The 20,180-nt window shown below is 46.3% G+C and overlaps 1 protein-coding gene across 1 annotated transcript in view; it reads left to right on the top strand.

The window, feature by feature from the left end:
• The window catches only part of CDH23 (cadherin related 23), a 544,508-nt gene that overhangs the window by 137,756 nt on the left and 386,572 nt on the right, over positions 1–20,180 (top strand). Inside the window, exon 5 of the mRNA XM_034775586.1 lies at positions 17,971–18,113. Within this exon, the coding sequence (XP_034631477.1) occupies positions 17,971–18,113 (143 nt within the window). The remainder of the gene's footprint in view (positions 1–17,970; positions 18,114–20,180) is intronic.

Genomic DNA, 20,180 nt, shown 5'->3' with positions numbered 1-20,180 from the left:
TCAGTACACAGGCCCTAAATGATGATGATCATTATCCAGTCCTAAAAAAAGAATTGCAGAAAAGCCAGCACCAGTGTTTGACTTGCTGATCATCTCCAGCAGAGAATTTCGCTGACTCTGCCACCCCCTTTTAACTTTGTTTTGACAGGAAGCTTTTACTGGAGCAAGATATTTTGTAATAAAATGAAGCCCTGAGACCTGGTGCTGTATGTATTGAGTGCTCCTCAGGATTGCCCTTTGCTGGGGAGGGCCACATAGTGATATTATTATATATGTCAGGTGTAAGACTCGGCAAAAAGATCTGAAGTTTCTTGAACTTACATTTATGCTTATCCAGAGTACTCTAATAGCTGTTGTCTTAAAGAGCTCTCAGACAGCCCCCTTGGAAAGCAAATATGGGCAAAGGCCATGGTACAAAGAGCTGCTTCTGCCTTCTCTCCCCTCGCTCAGTGTGCTTTATGCAGTTTGGGAATGAAGTGCTGGTTCCTTCTTTCCCACCCCTCCACTTGGGAGTATTTAGTTTTATTTAGTAAAGCTTCTTTTCCATAAGCTGAAGCTTTGCTGAGTTACCTCCAGATTGTGGTGTACCCTTGGTATAAATGACAAGAAACAGCGGTGTAAAGAAACTGTACAGAGAATGCACTAAAATATTCAATCATAAGGCCAGGTGGAGTGAGACCAATGAAGAGGTCAAGGCTAGGGAAACAAAGTGCCTTTTTAAAATGAGATTTTAAAACATAAATATTAAATGTACTTGGGGTCAGAAGACCTGACCCAAAGCCCACTGAAGTCAGTAGAGAGTCTTACACTGATTCCAATGAGCTTTGGAACAGGCTCATTGAGAGTGTTTTTTAAAACAAATAACTAAAAATCCAATCTCTGGTTCCCAGCGTCCTCCCCTCCCCTTCCCCCCCCCCCCCAATTTCCAATACCAGTGCCCTGTCACACCTCTTGTACCAGTTTCCAGCATCCTCCCCAGTCTCCATACCAATGCCCAATCCCACCTCTTGTACCAGGTCCCAGCATCTTGGTCCTCTCTCTGGTGTAATTCTCCATGTTGTACCCTCTGGTTCTTTCCTGCTTCTGAGGTTCAATGTTTTTGAAAACTCTGCTGCATTTTGAGGATCTTTATTTTTCTCAGGGAATTCATTGTCTCTTCTTTCAAATTCCTTATTTTTTAAAAAAGGAAAGTGGTTAATGGTGATGCTAGAAAGTCCATTCCAGGCAATTGGACACAAAGCAGCACCTTTTTCTCACTCCTCTGCAGCTCTGATGCAGGTGGAGGGAGGGGAAGTTATAAAAGCATTGAGTTACCAAGCAACACCTCTCTGAAGAGAGTTCTTAGTTTCCAGGGGGAAGGGTGGGGGGCGGGGGAAACTTGGCAACCTTTGAAAGGTCACTCTGTCAAGCCCAGTGCTCTGTGGTCCATGATAATCGGTATTTGCTGTGCTAGAAAACCCCAGATTTAGAGATGAAAGCAAGACGTTGAGATAGGAGTTTTCTACTTGAAAAACTAAAAATCCCCAGAAAAAAAAATCCCCTGAGGTCAGTCTAAGTTCAAGAATCCGAGAAGAAGAAAGTGAGAGAGAAGCAGCCATGATTGAAAGAGGGAAAGCAAAAGAAGACAAGATAAATTGTGATTATCTGGAGAAATCAAGACACTTAACTGCCCTGTCTGATTCCTGAGGGGAAACAAATGGAGCCTATAACTTTGCACTACAAAAAGATTATTTGTCCTGGTTTCCTTTGTCCTTCTGCTAAAGCAGCTGACACATGTAGACTACTCCGTGCTTCTCAATGTCCAGCACATTACTTGTGAGATGTCATGTTCCTTTTCCTCTCTAGCCCCTGAAAAGTGGGCTCTGCACCAGCTGTGCACACATGGAGCAGGGTTCAGTCCCTGCATAGCCCATCTAAGAGGAAATACAACTCCTTGTAACGAATCCATGTTAAAATTTTCCAATGATACAGGAACCATCATCTGATGATCTTGAGCCCTTTCTTAAATATTCATGAATTATGCCTCTGTCCAGCAAGGAAATATTAATATCCCTGTATTACAGATGAGGGCAAAGAGGGGGTGCGCACCTTGCCCATAGCCAGACTGGAAGTCTGTGGCACAGTGGGCAGTAACAGCTAGGTTTCCTGAATGGCTGTCCTTTGCCTTGCCTCCCAGGATGATACTTCCTCCTCGAAAGTAGCACTGATGACTAGTAACCGAACTGGCGGGCCTTGGGGGTTAACTAGGGCTTTTTCAGACTGGACAGTGTGTATTATTTGGCATTTGATCTCACTTACAAAGTCCCAACCTTTGCATTGCTGGTAACTTTCCTGTACAGGGCAGCCTGAGAGTGAACATACCAGCAGGTTAGAGAAGTACCTACCAGGTATAGCAAGGGATGAGTTACAATCATTCCATAATTGAGCTAGAAAAATCCCAGGTTCAGCAGCAGCTCAGAAGGCCAAGAGCGGAGCAGGGTTAGACGTTGGGATGGGTGAGAAGACTACCCAGATTTGGTATTGTAACTGTTTTTAAATGCAGCCCCCTTCTGGAACACCCCTGGTTGCCAGGAGGGGTAGTATCCCTAATCTTGGCTCTGTGGCCCACCTTGGGATCAATGGGCCCTGGGTTCTCTGTGCCAACTCTGGGTAGTCTTTTAACCCATCCCAACATCTAATCCTGCTCCGCTCTTGGCCTTCTGAGCTGCTGCTGAACCTGGGATTTTTCTAGCTCAATTATGGAATTATTGTAACTCATCCCTTTTGCTATACCTGGTAGGTACTTCTCTAGCCTGCTGGTATGTTCACTCTCAGGCTGCCCAATACAGGAAAGTTACCAGAACTGTCATGGGGTAGCTCAGTATGACAGAGTGGCAAAGGTGGGGGCTCTACACGCCCCTGCTGAAGTATCTTAAACATGGACCCTGGTTGGGGACCAGCAGTGAAGAGCCACAGCTAGTGCAGCTGATAAACAGCACAACAGGGGAAGTGAGAGAGGGAGAAGAAAGGGTGCCCACAGGTCCCACAGCAAGGGTGATAATATGAATTGGAAAGGTAGAAAAAACTCTGCACTAGTTCTGGATTTCGCAGTTGTGTCCTGTCTTCTCAGTGTGTCTCTTTGGACCTGTAAGCTCCCTGGAGCAGGAGTTATTGTTAGCTTTGTGCTTTCTTCAGCACTGAACACATTGTTGACACTTTAAAAAATGAGATGCTAAGTGAAAATTTGTCTTTTTGTTTGCTCTTTTGTGGGTATGAACCAGAATTGCTGGGATTGGGTTTTTGTGGTTTGAGTTTTTTTCTACTTGTCCACCAGCAATGAGAAATATTTCACATTTCTCCCTTTCTTTCAAACAGATGTGCCATTACTCCACTGCTACATCTCATCCTCAAGTAAACTTTTTTCCTAGGAATTTTGGTTAAAAAAAAAAAAAACAGAGCTGAGTTATGCAGCTTTGCAAATGAACATGGAGTTTACTTTAAAACATATTCTAAGTTGTTTCATGGCTCATCACATATTTAAGATGGCTTGGCCTAGAAACTACAAATCTGCTTTTGTAGGTCTTGCTGGCAAGAGTCTTTTAGTACTTTTGGAAACGCTGGTGGGAGATTAAAGAAATATAAAGACTTGTTTTTTCAGGTTAGCGAGAACAATATTTGTTGATAAATATGAAGTGAGCTCCTGACTCCAGAATATATAATATATATATAATATAAAATTGTGGGGGGGAGGGGGGAGGGAGGACACCTGAGGGAGAATTTGTGAAGGGGCATGGAAATGAGGCCAAGGATGGGGGGGGAGCTTGAGGAGAAAACATGGGGAGTGGGGGGCAGAAGACTGAGGTTATATGGTGGGCATAGCATGGCGTCATGCTTCCCTAGCTCAGAATGGGAGGGAAGAAGCTCTAGGCAAGGTAGGGGGAGGGGGCACATGGATGGGGGCAGGATGGTAGTGAGGTACGAAGGAATGATGGAGACTGCAGAAATCTTCAGGAGCATTGGCAGGGGTGGGTAGGGAAGTTAGTTTAAAGCTTTTATATGGGTAAAGTTTTTTCCCTCCTTTGCTGTCTACCACCTCTGTATTCCACACGTCCATAGCTGTGTAACAGGCTCCTTGCCCCCTTGAAGGCCTAGAGGCCTTGGGCTAACCTAGGTTTACCATAATCCAGCAATCAAAAAAGAGGATGGGAGGAGCCCCGCCCCTGTCCTGCCCTAGCCCTGCCCCATCCTGCCCTAGCCCCGCCCCTGGCCCTCCCACTTCCCCCCCTCAGAACTCCCAACCCTCCCCCCACTCCTTGTCCCCTGACTGCCCCCTCCTGGGACCCCTTCCCCTAACTGCCCCCCAGGACTCCACCCCCTACCTAAGCCTCCCTGCCTCTTGTCCCCTGACTGCCCCCTCCTGAGACCCTCCCCCCATCCTAACTGGCCCCCTAGGACTCTACCCCCTACCTGTACCCTGATTGCCCCAACCCTTATCCACACCCCCACCCCCAGACAGACCCCTGGGACTCCCATGCCCCATCCAACCACTCCCCACCCCCTAACAGCCCCCCCAGAACTCCCAACCCCCCCCTTATCCCCTGACTGCCCCCTCCTGGGACCCCTGCTCCTAACTGCTCTCCACAACCCCACCCCCTACCTAAGCCTCCCTGTTCCTTGTCCCCTAACTGCCCCCTCCTAAGACCCCCCCCAAATGCCCCCCAGGACCCTACCCCCTACCTGTACCCTGACTGCCCAAAACCTTATCCACACCCCCACCCCCAGAAAGCCCCCCCCGAACTCCCGACCCCCCCGTCTCTTGACTGCCCCCTCCAGAACCTCCCTGTCCCTTCTCCGCCCCCCTGCCCCCCTTGTTGTTGGCCTTTCTTCACCTAATGTCTGGTGAACTTGCTCAGAAACTGCCTGAGCTGCTGGGCAGCAGCGGGGGAGGAGCTCCAAACTGCCGGAGCCGATCTGCGATGCAGGGAGGGAGGGAGGGAGGAGGAGGAGCCCTCTCTGGCTGAGTGTCGGAGCCCCATGTAAGTGACACCGTCCGGCCGGCGGCACTGTTAGCCGCGCGTGCTCTGCATGGGGGGGAAGTCCGGACATTTACAAATTCCCCCCGGACACTATTTTTAGCTTAAAAAGCCGGACATGTCCGGGGGAATCCGGACGAATGGTAACCCTAGCTAACCAACCTTGGTTACTGTGGAGTCACAGGTGAGCAGGGATTAGGTGATGTCACCTATGAGAACAGCAGCAAGCTGGAGAAAGGGGGCTGTGATAGCCAGGATATTATCCAGACCAGTGAGGGGCTGTATCATCACCTACCCTGTAACGCCTTGCTGCTGTAGCTCCCAATCTGGAGCGCTGACCTGAGTGTCTCTGTATAACTGCAGCCTGCCAGCCATGCTCTGGTCACACTCTGGCTCTCACCTGCCTTGGTTACTACTACAAGGTGACCCCAGCACTCCCCCAGTCCTGGATTCCTTCCCCTCCCCCTGAAATGTTTGTTCTGTACTGTCCAGCCCTCTCCTGGAAAGTCCAGAGATATTAGGTCTATTATCCTTCTAAGCGAACAATCCACAACAACTTGCCGCCTTAAATAGAGCTACCCAGACAATTTAACTTAAACACACTGGATTGGATTAAACAATAAAACAAGTTTATTAACAAAAAGGATGGGTTTGTAAGTAAGTATAAGCATAGGCAATAAGGTCAGAAATGGTTACAAAGGAAATGAAAAGAAAATGCTTTCTGAATCTAAAACTTGACAAACTAGACTTGATTCAAGGTAAGGTTCTTAGTACATGATTCCAACAGCATTGCTGACCAAACTCTTTAGGTCAGGATCTCTTCCACAAAGTCCAAAGGCTGTTTCTTTTGGTGTCTTAGGTGCAGAGAGAGAGTGAGTGACAGGGAGAGAGATTTGGGATGTTTCCCCTCACTCTTGTAGTTCATTCCCCCTTTGAAATGCAAGCTCTTGAGAGTGACTCCTACGGTAGGTAAAAATTCTTTGCAGCTGAGAGCAAGGCAGCATGAAGTCCCATGCTGTTTTCCCTCTCCTGTTTGCTGATATGGAGATTTTCTTTATCTCCGGCCTTCCCCGGTTCCTTGCCTGAGGACTCTGTTTACAGTTGATATGCAAATTTGAGGCGAACACATCCCTTTAAGACCTGCTTGGCCCATTTTGCCTTAATTGGTGCTATGGGAGTTTGAACATGTGCCTTTCATGTTATACAGTGGGGATTTTGTAACTTTACACACATTGTTGCTACAGACATTTCATCATGATATGCATCCGAAGAAGTGGGCTGTAGCCCATGAAAGCTTATGCTCAAATAAATTTGTTAGTCTCTAAGGTGCCACAAGTACTCCTGTTTTTTTTGCAGATACAGACTAACACGGCTGCTACTCTGAAACCTGTCATCATGATATTGTTGACCAGTGAGTTATGAGTTTTCAAATGATACCTCACAAGGCATATTTTATACAAAGATTATTACAATAGTGGGTAGGGTGTGAATACAGGAGTGCTTAGTGTCATAGGGACCCAGGGAGAGAGAACGAGAGGAAGCTGTGGCAGAGATTGCAGAAGAGCTGCAGTGAGCAGGAGGCCCTTGCAGGAGACCCTTGACCAAGAAAAAGGGTTTGGACCCTGGGAGCCAGAGCCAGAGGGCTGGAAAGGGCTGAGGGCCAGGGAGAGAAGACTTCATGGGAGTAGAAAAAGACTCCCACCAGGAAAGGATGGAGTGTCAAGGCAGGGAAGTGCTGCAATGAGCAGATTTGGGGAGAAGAGAAACCCCTGGACTGAGTTTTGTTTGTGGTCAATAAATTACATCTGGGGTGAAGGGATGTTACTGGACAAAAACTGACTGTGAATTTTATTTAAGGAGCCCCTTGAATGGGGAAACTGAGGCAGGCTGCCTGTAGTGTGACCTCAGGACATGGGCATGCAGGAGGTGGCCAGCCAAATGGCATACTTCCACCATCACAAACAGCTATAGAGTTATTAACATTGGGAAGAGGGGAAACCTAATTTGGTGGGCCTCATTAGTTCTATCTGGACCAGGCTCCCCTTTTGCAGAACCACTGCTACTAACTCTCACAGTTTTATCAGACTCTTGCTACTTTTGGTGTTTTTTTCTTAAAGCACATCCTTCTGGAGTCTTGGGATTACGTGAGAAGCTCAGCTTTGAAAGCAAGTTTCTAGCCCTCCTGGTTGCAGAGAGAGTTGGAAACATGACCCCTAGAGGCTCAAAATCAAAAAGTCAAATAAAAAGAACCCTAATTTTTTTTTAAACACACTTGCTTTGGTGGGTTCTGGCTCAAGATTTTTGTATGCTTGGGGCTGGCAAGGGGCATTTATTCATCAAAATAATTTAAATTCTTTGCACTCACTCAAAAAGGGAAAAGGAGAATTAACAAAAAGTTGGATTAAAAAAGAATTAAGGTTGAGTTAGTCTCATTGGAGTCTAGCTCAAACCTAGGGCCTAATATTACACTTTCTTTAGAAAAACTTCTATAACTTTTGAAAGAGCCAAATGTGAGAAGGTCTGACAGTAAGCAGTGAAGTTCCCCACCACTCTCTAATCTGTCATCCCTCATTCTTGCCACACCTGATTTACACAGCATACCGGAATTTAACACGTATTGCTAGTAATATTTGCAAAAATATATGCAGAGGTCAAAATAACAAATGACTAAGAATTTATAAAATCCCATTTTTTTATTCAAGGGATCTATTTCTAATAATCTCCCAGTCATTTGTTGTTTTGACTTTTGTGCATTTGTGTGTGTGTATATCTGTATGTATGCAGGGCCGGCGTAACCACTAGGTGAACTAGGCGGCCACCTGGGGCGCCCAGATTTGGGGGTGCCAAAAAGCAGTGCCCCAAACTTTTTTTTTTTTTTTTACACTATTGCTTAGGGGAATGTACCTGTCAGTCTCCAGCGCTCGGGCCGCGCCAGCAGCCTCTTCACCTCGGAGTCTCCCCCGCTTGCCCAGGGGCCACTTCTCCTCTCAGGCTCCCCGGCCGCTGTGGCTGCCCAGGAGGACACGGGCAGGGGGCGCCACCGCGAAGGACACGGGCTGGGACCCCACACCTGCTGGGCACTGCTTGAGGGGAGCCAGGTGTGGCGGCAGCCTCCGCGGCAGCAGGGGCAGGCAGGGAGCATAGCCCGCCATGAGACAGGAGAGGCCGCACTGCTGCTGCTGTTTCCTGCTTACAGACGTCCCTTACACCGCGCGGCAGGGCCGGGGAGCCTGTATTTACCTGAAAAGTCTGCTTTATAGACTTGGAGTAGAAATTAGTCACCAGGGAATAATGGCCCTTTGGGGCAAGGGGGATTTGTCACCTGCCTAACATGGCTGGTGATGCAATGCAAGGCTCAATTGTTTAGCTTTGCACAATAGTAAGACTTTGAATGGAACACCATCAGAGGCAATGGCAAACAATTGAAACGCCTTAAAGGTAAAAAATAAACATTACAACAGCCGTTACCTGTTCTGACAGGCTGTTTATAATGCTACGTTTACTAGTTTTCAGCGGTTGTGGAGGGGGGTGGGATTGGACGGGGAGGTGGCGCAAGGTGGAAGTTTTGCCTAGGGCGCAAAATATCCTTGCACTGGTCCTGTATGTATGTATGTATGTATATATAATTGGGAGAGTATGTGGAGTCTGGGTGAGAGGTGTGGTGGTGCTGACTGATGAAGGACTTTGGCACTGGAGAAATGGTTCTGCCCCTTAGCTGTTCATTTCCAGGCTCTCCCTTTTGAGGGTTTGTCTTTGAGGTAGAATTCTCCTATGGAAACTGACACTGTAATGCATTTTCTGTATTAAGTAGACTTTGAACCTTAACTATTTGTTAATGACGCCTTTTGTTTTCTAGTGCATTTAGAAAGATGAAGAGGGTGTGGATTTTGAATTCTCTGTATGTGTTTCTCTGTTTTGGCATAAGCTTTCGAGTAGTTGCTTCAGGTTGGGGGACTGTCTGTAAGCGAGGACTGGCCTGTTCCCCAAGGTCTGCGAGAGTGAGGGATCGTCCTTCAGGGTAGGTTGTAGATCCTTGATGATGCGCTGGAGAGGTTTTAGTTGGGGCCTGTAGGTGACAGCTAGTAGCGTTCTGTTACTTTCTTTGTTGGGCCTGTCTTGTCGTAGGTAACAGAACGCCACTAGCCATCACCTACAGCCCCCAACTAAAACCTATCCAGCGCATCATCAAGGATCTACAACCTACCCTGAAGGACAATCCCTTACTCTCACGGACCTTGGGGAACAGACTAGTCCTCGCTTATAGACAGCCCCCCAACCTGAAGCAACTACTCACCAGCAACTACACACCGCACAACAAAAACACCAACCCAGGAACCAAACCCTGCAACAAACCCCGGTGCCAACTCTGTCCACATACCAACTCAAGGGACACCATCATAGGACCTAACCACATCAGCCACACCATCAGGGGCTCGTTCACCTGCACATCTACCAATGTGATGTATGCCATCATGTGCCAGCAATGCCCCTCTGTCATGTACATTGGCCAAACCAGACAGTCTCTATGCAAAAGAATAAATGAACACAGATCTGACATCAGGAATCATAACATTAAAAAACCAGTAGGAGAACACTTCAGTCTCCCTGGTCACTCAATAACAGACCTAAAAGTGGCAATTCTTCAACAAAAAAACCTTCAAAAACAGACTCCAACATGAAGCTGCAGAACTGGAATTAATTTGCAAACTGGACACCATCAGATTAGGCCTGAATAAAGACTGGGAGTGGTTGGGTCATTACAAAACCTAAATTTCCCCAATACGAATTTCCCCCTACTGTTACTCACACCTTCTTGTCAACTGTCTGAAATGGGCCACTCTCATTACCACTTCAAAAGTTATTTTCCCTCCCTTGGTATCCTGCTGTCAATTGAATTGTCTCGTTAGACTGACCTCACACTTGGTAAGGTAACTCACATCTTTTCATGTATTTATAACTGCTCCTGTGTTTTCCACTCCATGCATCTGGTGAAGTGGGTTCTAGCCCACAAAAGCTTATGCCCAAATAAATTTGATAGTCTCTAAGGTGCCACAAGGATTCCTCGTTGTTTTTGCTGATATAAACTAACACGGCTACCACTCTGAAACCTTTCTCTATTTTATTTCCCTTGAAAAAGCTCTCCCTGTTGCTGAAGATATGCAGGCCTGGGGGCAGCCTGAGTTACGCAGGCCGGAGGGCAGTCTAGCACAACATGATGCTTTGCAGGGATCTGAGTTTGTCTTCCAGTGGCAGGGGCTAGGAATGCTGAGGAGGCAGCATGCTGCGCCCCTGCAGGGCAAGGAGTGCCTCCTGTTGATCTCCAGGGTGTCTCTGGTGGATTTCAGGACTAAGCAGAATGACAAGCTATGGAAGGAATTGTCTCCTCCCTGTGGAGCAGGGGTGATTGCTTGCAGCTGATATCTCACTCCTGAAGTTAACCAAGGCCGCAAGGGTCCAGCTCCAGCCTGCATGCGGCTACAGACAAAGACTGTATGCTGCTGCCCTGTGTGCTGCTATGGTCCCTGCTGAAGTAATTGCTGAGTGGTGTGGCAAAGTTTCCTTCTGGGGGGAAGAAACAAAGCAGCCCTCCCAAGAAACCTTTGGCAGAGGATTGTTAGCCAAATGGGCTCGTTTCCCCCTGGAGCTGCCCAATTACCCCAAGGAGGCACGGGAGTCTAGAAGACGGCTTCAAGTTCTTTATTGATCAGTCAGCTGAGCGGGTGTCCCCCTCGACTCATGCCAGAGGGAGGAGCACACCTTACAAGCGTAGAGCAAGCCTTTTTATACCCAGTAACAAATGACTTAACGTGCATACATTCTGCTGACCTATGGAATTTTTAAATTCCCTTTTAGGGGTATATAGAATACATCTGTTGGGGCCGTAAATAGGATACATTTGTTGAGCCTCTTTGATTGATTGTCTTGCTATATGTTCATATATGGGAAAGGGAGTTTATGGCCATGGGGAACAGCTGAAATAATAGGCGAGTATTTGGCCTTTGTTCTAACAGATTGCAGGTTAGCTCCAGAAAATTTTTCTTAGAGATCTCTATGGAGGATTCATGGGACATCTCATTCTGCATAAACAAACTTTTCTGCAGGGCCCCCTCTGCCTAGCTGTACCAGGAAAAGAGAAGCAGATAGAAACTGTTCCTGTGTTTGGTTATTTCACTACCTCTTGTAGCCCAGTTAAAAAAGCAGTATATGACCGGATGTGTCCCTGCAGTACTGAAGCAGAGAAATTACCAGAGATTCCCTCCCCTGCATCAGGCTCTGCAGAGCTGCTGGGACTAACTAGACTGCTCAGGCCTCACAAAGAAGTCCTGGCTTGCCATGCCATTGGATCTCCCTGTTGCCTATCTACCATCCTCCTCTGCCTGCACTTCCTTGTTCAGCACAGCATCCAGTGGGTTCACTCCAGTGGCCAGCAACTCGAGCCCCTCCAAAGTATCCATGGGGCTCTTGGCAGTAGAAGTGGGGTTGCCTCTGAGGATGGCGTGTAGCTCCTTGTAGAAGCAGCACATCAGCGCTCCGCACCAGCGCATCTATTTGCCTCTCTGCCTCAGCCCTTGATTTTCACATGGCACTGCTGGGTGTCCCTGTCATAGCCCTTCTCCACCATGCCTCAAGTGATCTGGCCATAGATCTCAAAGTTCCTGCGATTGGAGTGGAGCTGTGACTGCATAGCCTCCCCTCCCCACAGACTGAGGAGATCCACCATCTCCCATGTGCTCCAGGCAGGAGCGTGTTTGCTGTGTGGAACTGGCATGGTCAGCTGGGCAGTTGCTCTCCACGCTGAGCAAACAGGAAAAGCAATTTTAAAACTTCCTGGGGCTTTAAAGGGGGAGGGGCATACACCTATGTACCTGGCTGCAGGGTAGCAGAATTCAAAGTGGTGACCAGAGTGGTCACAGTGGGCATTGTGGGACACCTCCTGGAAGCCACTTAGGGCAATGTAAGCAATGCAGTGTCTACACTGACACTGCATCGCTCTAACTACGGCGCAAAAAGCTCTGTCGTTCGTCCAGGTGGTTTTATTAGGTGGGGTAGCAGGTGAGTTAAAGTGGCGGAAGGAGCATTGCAGTGTGTACACCTCCATAGTTAGGCCAGCATAAGCTGCCTTACACCAACTCTGTAATGTAGACAGGCCCTAAGACTTACCAATGTGTTTAGATTTGTACCAGGAATAGGTAGGAATGGCCTTGCTGTAATACCAAGGAATTTATGCCCCTCGCACTGTGCTACTCGCCAGCTGTGCACTGTTATCAGAATGATTAAAAACTGGCTGTCACTTGTGCTACCTTTCTTTCATATTTGAAAGATAGGTCCAACTCTTATAGGTGCTCCTATTGGCTCTGATTATCCTTTAGATACTCACCCACTAATGCCATTGGCGTCACTGGCAGTTGCAAGCAAACAAGCTTCTGAGGGGGTAGTCAGGCCCATTAACTATACTCTGATCCATAAGAATATTACTGCAGTGTTCTCTCCTTTTCTGCCTTCCTTGTCTTTACTTGCCTTAATATCACTCTGTGCATATGCCTTCCTGACTTCCACTCTAGAAACCAAGTTTCACCCCTCCATTGCCTCCAAATCCAGCTCTCTTGAGTGGCAGTACAGTGTGCCAGTGGAGGTGAGCCAGAGAGTACCAGCCTCATATAAGATCAGGTACCTGCTTTATACAGTGTTGTAAAGAGATGTACAGTTTAGGGGAGAAGCAACCTCTAAAACCCCACTAGGAAGCAGAGATCTTTCTGCAATGCCTTATGCAAGGGAGAGAGTTTCCCATGCAGGCAAGAATTAGCAAACTCAGCACGTTGGGCACAGGCGGTGCTTGGAGCGTCAGCCTCCACTGAGGTGTGACCTTCCTGACCTTTCTTCCTATGAATGTGAGGGGGAATCTAAGCTCCCATTTGCGTGCACAACCCCCACTCTGCTTTCCCTTGGCTGAGAAATGGCCTCTGGCAATATAGGGGGCTTTATGTATGTCACATGGTCTGACCGAGGGCTGGAATTCCTCAGGGCTTCCCTGACTTTGATACAGAAACATACTCTGCATTTTGATCCATTTCATTCCTGCTCCTGATGTTTTTGCCTTCTCTTTACCAAGCATCTGCGGAGGTTTTCTCTCTTGCAGTGATGAAATCAAAGTCATAGCTGTCTTCCTCTTGCTTCCACTCTTTTTTGTAAGACTGCTTTATACAAAGCATACCAAACTTTTCTTTTATTCCTAGTTTAGCATCTTGCCTCGGCTGCATGAGGAAAAAGGTTTGTAACCCTCCAGCCACACACGACCACAACTCATATGGATGGCAAAACCATGCACACTTATACTAATATGTGCATTGCACACACAACCTTCTATCACACCTCTCCGCCCTCAAAGGCAGATATGTACAGACTTTCATACATGTCACATTCATGGAGCAAGTGTAAACTCATATATGCCTGGTGCATGTATAACGTCTTTGACTCTCTCGGCATGTTGCCTGCACACACACAGATATCAATATTACTTGACCATAGAGCAGATGCTGGACATTTTTGTTTTTAAGCTGAGGTAGGGCTTTGGCAGGGGGACAGAGGGTAGAGTATTTTTTTTTAATAGTGTAAATGAGAAATGAACTCCGTTGCATTCCGTGGAATTACTCTTGCGTACATTTAGTGCAAATAAGGGGTGAATCAGGCCGATTCTCTTTAATCAGTTTTTAAATGTAGGGCATGGGGTTGCACAGGTATAACTCAAGGCAGGATTAGGCCATGTTGTTTGTATTGTACAATATCAACAATATCGATAGGCAAAGTTCTGAGCTGCCTAATGGCAACTATTCCTAGAAAGTGAGTTGTTTGATGATTACAGAGACAGCCATAAAGGGAATCTAGTGAATGAAACTGTAAATTGTGTGGAGTGTTTGTTAGCATTTTTGGATAATGCCTCACCAAAGCAACATGATGAGCCTTTCACTGCACAAGATCTGGGTTATGTGTTGTAGGGGGAAAAATGAAGTCCTGGGTCTAATTCTTTCTTGTCCACATCACAAAACTGCTGCATGATTTGGTCTGACTCCCAGTTCAGAAGGTGACCAAGTCTGGAACAGCAGACCATACCGAAGGATGGGACACAGATGCAATGCAGAAGCTCAGGTAGTGCTAACATCTGGCTTTAACCACGACTAATTGTCTCTCACGTTGGGCACTAGAATTCCCTCACACCACCCAAATCTCCCCTCTATTCAACAAAAACACCTCTGTTACTCTGCTACTCGCTAACTAACACAATTATGTTATTACCAATGTACCTGAGGAGAAGGAAAGAGCCTAAATGTTCCAGTGCTAATATTTCTGATCCTGTTTGTCTGCACTGATTCCTGACTCTAGCACTTCCTGTGGGTGGTGCTGTTGAGTAGGTGTGACATTGCCCAGGGTACAAGGTGGACTGCTGTGTCCTGTTAGGGGCTTTCCCTTCGCCTCTGCCCTGGTTCTTATCATGCAGACAGAAAGCAGAAGACCAGACATCCAAAGTGCAGGCAATGCGATGTTTATTGGGGTTAATCAAGGAAGCATATTCATAGCTCTGCACACCAGTAAAGCCTTTTTCCCAGTGTCCCAGTTTCCCTTTCCTTAGCAGGCATAATTATACCTGTAGCGCATGCCGTTGGTCCCACCCCTTACAACTTATAGTCATATTCCATTTTGGAAGGTCTGGGGGCTTTGGTACTACCTCTTTTATACCTTATGGGAGGGACAGGGAGTGAGGTTGTGTACTGGCCAAGGCCAGGCTTTCCTTTGGCTTGTAGGGTTTCTTATACCTTCCCCCTCCACCCCCCTTGCCCTTACCAACTGGTTGCTTGACCTTGTCTTGAAATAAGAGTCAAGGCAGTCTTCAAGTGTACACTCGTATATTATATTCCCACCATACCCAACAACACTTTAACTCTCTTCCTTATCTCCTTTCATTGTACTAAAAGCCCCATATGGTTGTGGGAAATGCAACACACAGAGTCTTTGTTCTTTGTTCACACATATTAGTAAGGACATAGGAGTATCAAAAATCAAACCCAAAATTCTATCTCAGGCTAACAAACATGCCTGTATGCTAACATGTCCCCTCAGCTGTCAAGCCTGTGATGCCTTTTACACGGCTTTTCTGGTAAACAGCAACCCCTCTGGGCTTTGCTCATTCACAGCCACTAGCATGTAAAATCACTCCCAGCTGAATACATGAATGCTATGCCCAGCCATCCCATAGCTACATCCAGGGCACCACCCGCATATCCCCAGTCCCAGCCTTACTCCCCAGAAATGTGCGTCTTGTACTACTTACTTGCCCCCTGGACAGTACAAGCTCATAGAGAGTTTGTCATTCCAACACTGGTAATGATTATGCATCAGCCGTGTTTATCAAGTAGAGGTTCCCCACACACTTTAATCGAAACACACATTGGTTAAGATAAAACAATAAGAGATTTTGTCTTTCCATAGTTAATAAATGTAAGTGATTACAAGGTGATAAGGCATAAAAGTCAGAATTGGTTATAAAAGAAGTAAAAAGATAAAAACATGAGCTAGTCCCTAACTTTACCCAGCCTAATAGGTTTAAAAACAAAAAAAGGAGTTTTTCTCACCAAAAGCTTACAGCTTTCTTTATTAGCTGGAAAACCTCCAGGCCAGGACCACTCCCCCAGTTCAATGATGCTGCTTCTGTCTTTTAAGTGATCTATCTGCCACAAGTAGAGATGGAGGGGAAGAGGTGAGGTGGAAGTCACTGTCTTTTCATTTTTGTATCCCACTCCCTTCTTTGAGAATTACCCCCCACTGGGGTACAGACAAACTGTCTCTGGTGTATGTGAGGGTTGAAGCATTTCTGCGAGGAAATGTAAAGATTTTGTTTATCCCCCACCCTGTCGGGTGAATGGCCTGAGATAGAATTTTGGGTTTGATTTTTGATACTCCTATGTCCTTACTAATATGTAATGGCCCTTTAGCACCTTGCTGGCGTGCTAGGGTGTCTTTGTCTCTGAGAAATTGGTTTGTGCGTATTACCCAGAACTATAACATATTTCACTAACAATCATACAGTAAAATCTCATAGCTTTACACACAGTGTTGTTATACACATCTTAACAGGTCAGTGATGTTCAGCAGATTACGAGTTTTCAAATGATATCTCACAAGGCATACTTTGTACAAAATATATCATAACCTTATAAAATAATAAATAATAAAATAATATAATAAAAGTAGTGAACATGGGGTACAGGGTGTCACCATAGGATATATACTTGATGGATGAGGAGAAATGCAGGAAGAGCCTATATTCCCAACATCCTATGTATCTAACACCAGCAGGAAGTTAGCAGCAACTCCAGGCAGTTAGACCATTTAAAATCTTAAATATAATATTAAAAGTCCATCTTCAATTAATGTACTCAGGAAAGGTCACTTGCCATTACATGCACAAAGAGAGATGTGAGCGGAGGCTCTGAATACTATGCTAAGCTATTCAAGATGCTGAAAAGGATGGCTTCTGGCAGTGGATAATTGCTGAAAAATGGATAAAAGTAATAAAAATTGCAGGTTTGGTGACAACTGATGATGGCCGTGTCCTAACTCCCTTCACGTTACTGAGGTATTTGGGCTCTAAATCCTCTAGGAAGATCTGCTCTCATTATGAACATTCCAACAGATGTTTGCATTTATCCCTCTCTAGCCTCCTGTATAAAATCAATGTGCTGTATACTCATGCCTCAGTGACTAGCGAAGCACCTGAGTAGTGGTTGTGTGTGCACCCCTTGTTTTGTGATGGTGGTCTTAGTGTGGGATTGTTAATGTGTTAACTGTTCTTGTGCTGCCTTCCTTGCAGCCCGTGGCATGGAGGGAGGGAGGGATGGAAGGAGGAGGTGTGTCAGGTGTGGGAGGAATTGTCTCTCTACCATTGAGTGTTAGAGATGCTGGACTGCTTTGAGCTGTGAGGCAGCCTATATAAGGCTATTGTAAATTAGAATAGCCCCCAAGGCTGCTGTAATTTGTTGTGGGGGCCACTCTATGTGCTCAGGCAGCCCAGAATCTGAGTGGCACATAAGTGGTTTAAAGCCACTTTTGCTGCCTATCCTCCTGGGCTCCACGTTCAGTTTCTTGGGTACTAATTCTGTCTCAAGCATAGTGAAAATTAGTCTGATATCCCCATAATCCCTAGTGGGTGTCTGTCCACAAAAAACACCCTGAAATTTGGTACAATTTAGTGTTATTGGCAGTCTCTGCTCAAGGCCCAGAAATGCAGCGAGAGCATGTTGCCAATGAAGACCGAGAGAGACATTGGCAGATGGGTGAAATGGGGCTCTAGGATTGAAATGAGAGTGGATGCACTCGCAGAACTGAGTGAAGGAAGCACGCATAGTGGCTGTTCCGTTGTCCGCGTCTAGCGATTATTATTGTTCCTATTACTTCCATAAGCACTAAAACTCAGTAGCAACAACTTAAACAACATGAAAGTAAAGTGCCTGACAGCTCTGAGGATGGATGTTGTTGGCAGATTTTTACCAAAAAAGATGCCTGGATTATCTCTGTTTCTAGTGATTGGCACAGCTGGATGCTGCCACTTTTACTGAACTAATTCGACTTTCCCATATGCAACAATTCCTTCTCTACGAGGGGTGCAGCTGTAGGAAATGTGGACTCAGCATGGCAGTGGTAGCTCTGCTGAAGTGAGCAGTAAAGCCATCCTCAATTCCACCCTTGCTACTTAGAGCATGGATTGTTTGTTAGTCATTGCAGCATACTTAAATATCTTTTGAGGGTAAATTTTTAAAGTGAGCAGAGATGGGGCCGCAACACCGACTTTCTAAAGACGAACAATGCCATTCGGCAATAAGAAGCTGATTAGTTCCATGAGTCTGACATTTCCTCCCTTTCTTCCTCTCATCCACTCATCCTTTTTTTCTCGCTTATGTTGTTCTAGGCTCATCAGTGACCCAGTTGCTTGCCCGGGACCTAGACAACGACCATCTTGTGTTTGGTGTGGTCGGGGAGGAGGCCAGCAGGTTCTTTGCAGTGGAAAGCGTGACTGGAGTTGTATGGCTCAGGCAGCCCTTGGACAGAGAGGTAATGTCATTTGCTGCTAGAAGACAAGCTGCTACACCTTGATGTGTTTTTTGTCAAAAATATTCCCTATTGAAGGCACCTGGTAACTGGAGGGCAGGGGAAAATTGATAGGATCTTGACCAAACATCAGAATGGAAATTATTGCTCATCTTTCTGTCTGCCTCTTGTTTGGGGTGATCAGGAGCCTTCTCAAAGCCCTACCTGTGAAGAGTGAGCGCTCCTTGTGTGGTAACTTTTTGAGGTTTAGGCATTCATTTAAAAAAAAAAAAAAACAATCGAAATTTTCCAGAGACAGCCGACACCATATGTGATGAAAATTCATTTAATTGAAAGTCCAATTTTCTGTTGGAAAAACTTTCAATGCACAATTTTTGTCCAGCCCTAAATGAGCCTTTCCATAGCAAGGTGGGCACGCATCCCCTTCTGGTACTCTGAACCCTTGATCCAGACCTCATGGTAGTGTTAGGAGCTATGTTGATACCCAGTTCTGCAAATGTGTCTGGACTGGGCTGTGGTTTATATACTAGCATGGAGCCAATCAGTGGGCAGTGGAAAACGATCCCGCACTCTCACAGACCTTGGGAGGCAGGTCAGTCATCGCCCACAGACAACCTGCCAACCTTAAGCATATTCTCACCAGCAACCACACACTGCACCATAACAACTCTAACTCGGGAACCAATCCATGCAACAAACCTCGATGCCAACTCTGCCCACATATCTACACCAACAACACCATCACAGGACCTAACCAGACCAGCTACAACATCACCGGTTCATTCACCTGCACGTCCACCAATGTTATATATGCCATTATGTGCCAGCAATGCCCCTCTGCTATGTACATTGGCCAAACTGGACAGTCCCTACGTAAAAGAATAAATGGACACAAATTGGACATCAGGAATGGTAACATAAAAAAGCCAGTAAGTGAACACTTTAATCTCCCTGGACATTCTATAACAGTTTTAAAAGTAACTATTCTTGAACAAAAAAACTTCAGAAACAGACTTCAAAGAGAAACAGCAGAACTAAAATTCATTTGCAAATTTAACACCATTAATTTGGGCTTGAATAGGGACTGGGAGTGGCTGGCTCATTACAAAAGCAGCTTTGCCTTTCCTGGAATTGACACCTCCTCATCAATTACTGGGAGTGGACTACATCCACCCTGATCAAATTGGCCCTGTCAACACTGGTTCTCCACTTGTGAGGTACTCCCTTCTCTTCATGTGTCATTATATAATGCCTGCATCTGTAACTTTCACTCCATGCGTCTGAAGAAGTGAGGTTTTTTTACCCAAGAAAGCTTATGCCCAAATAAATGTTAGTCTTTAAGGTACCACCGGACTACTTGTTGTTTTTGAGTTGATCTGCTGGCATATCAGGAAAGATTCCAGGAACTGGTGGACCAATTTCCAGAAGGGTGGAGATGCTTGGTGGGGAGCCACACCTTTTGGCCTAATGCAAATGTTGGAGCTTCTTGTCACTGATGATCCGCATGCCTCTTGAAAGCCTTCTTTGCCTCTTCTAGATGGTTCCTGAGCTCCTCCTGAATGACGTGGATCTTTTGGATCCATTGGTGGCTGCTGGATTCAGGGAGGCTGCTGGTAGTCCCTGGTGAAAATGGGGGTGGAACCTGTAATTAGCCAACAGGGGGCTCCAACCTGTAGAGGCATGGTCAGTGTTATATGAAAACTCTGCGTACTGCAGGAGTCTCGAGGTGCTGAGGGGTTTGGTTCAGGGCATCTTGGTATGTGCACAGGAGTCTATTATAAGCTTGGACTTTGGCCTGCATGTGAGGCCATCATTAAAAACAGGCAACCATGAGGGAAATATTAAGGTAGCCAAAGTGACCTGTCAATGGAGCATCATGGCACAGCCATAGCACCTCCAGTTAGGGATGTCCCGGGGGGGATATATATGCACTTGTTGAAGTATGTTCTCCTATCCCACACGGAACAATGCATCTTAGCTCCTAATGGCATAGACTGTGTTCCTTGGGCAAGCAGGGTCGTCTTTTGAGGCAGACTGGATGAGGGAGAGTACGTCTTGCTGAATTGTGAC

Source organism: Trachemys scripta, chromosome 7 (assembly GCF_013100865.1).
Source record: "Trachemys scripta elegans isolate TJP31775 chromosome 7, CAS_Tse_1.0, whole genome shotgun sequence".
NCBI classification, from domain to species: Eukaryota; Metazoa; Chordata; order Testudines; family Emydidae; genus Trachemys; species Trachemys scripta.
This window is presented reverse-complemented; position numbering and strand designations above follow the sequence as displayed.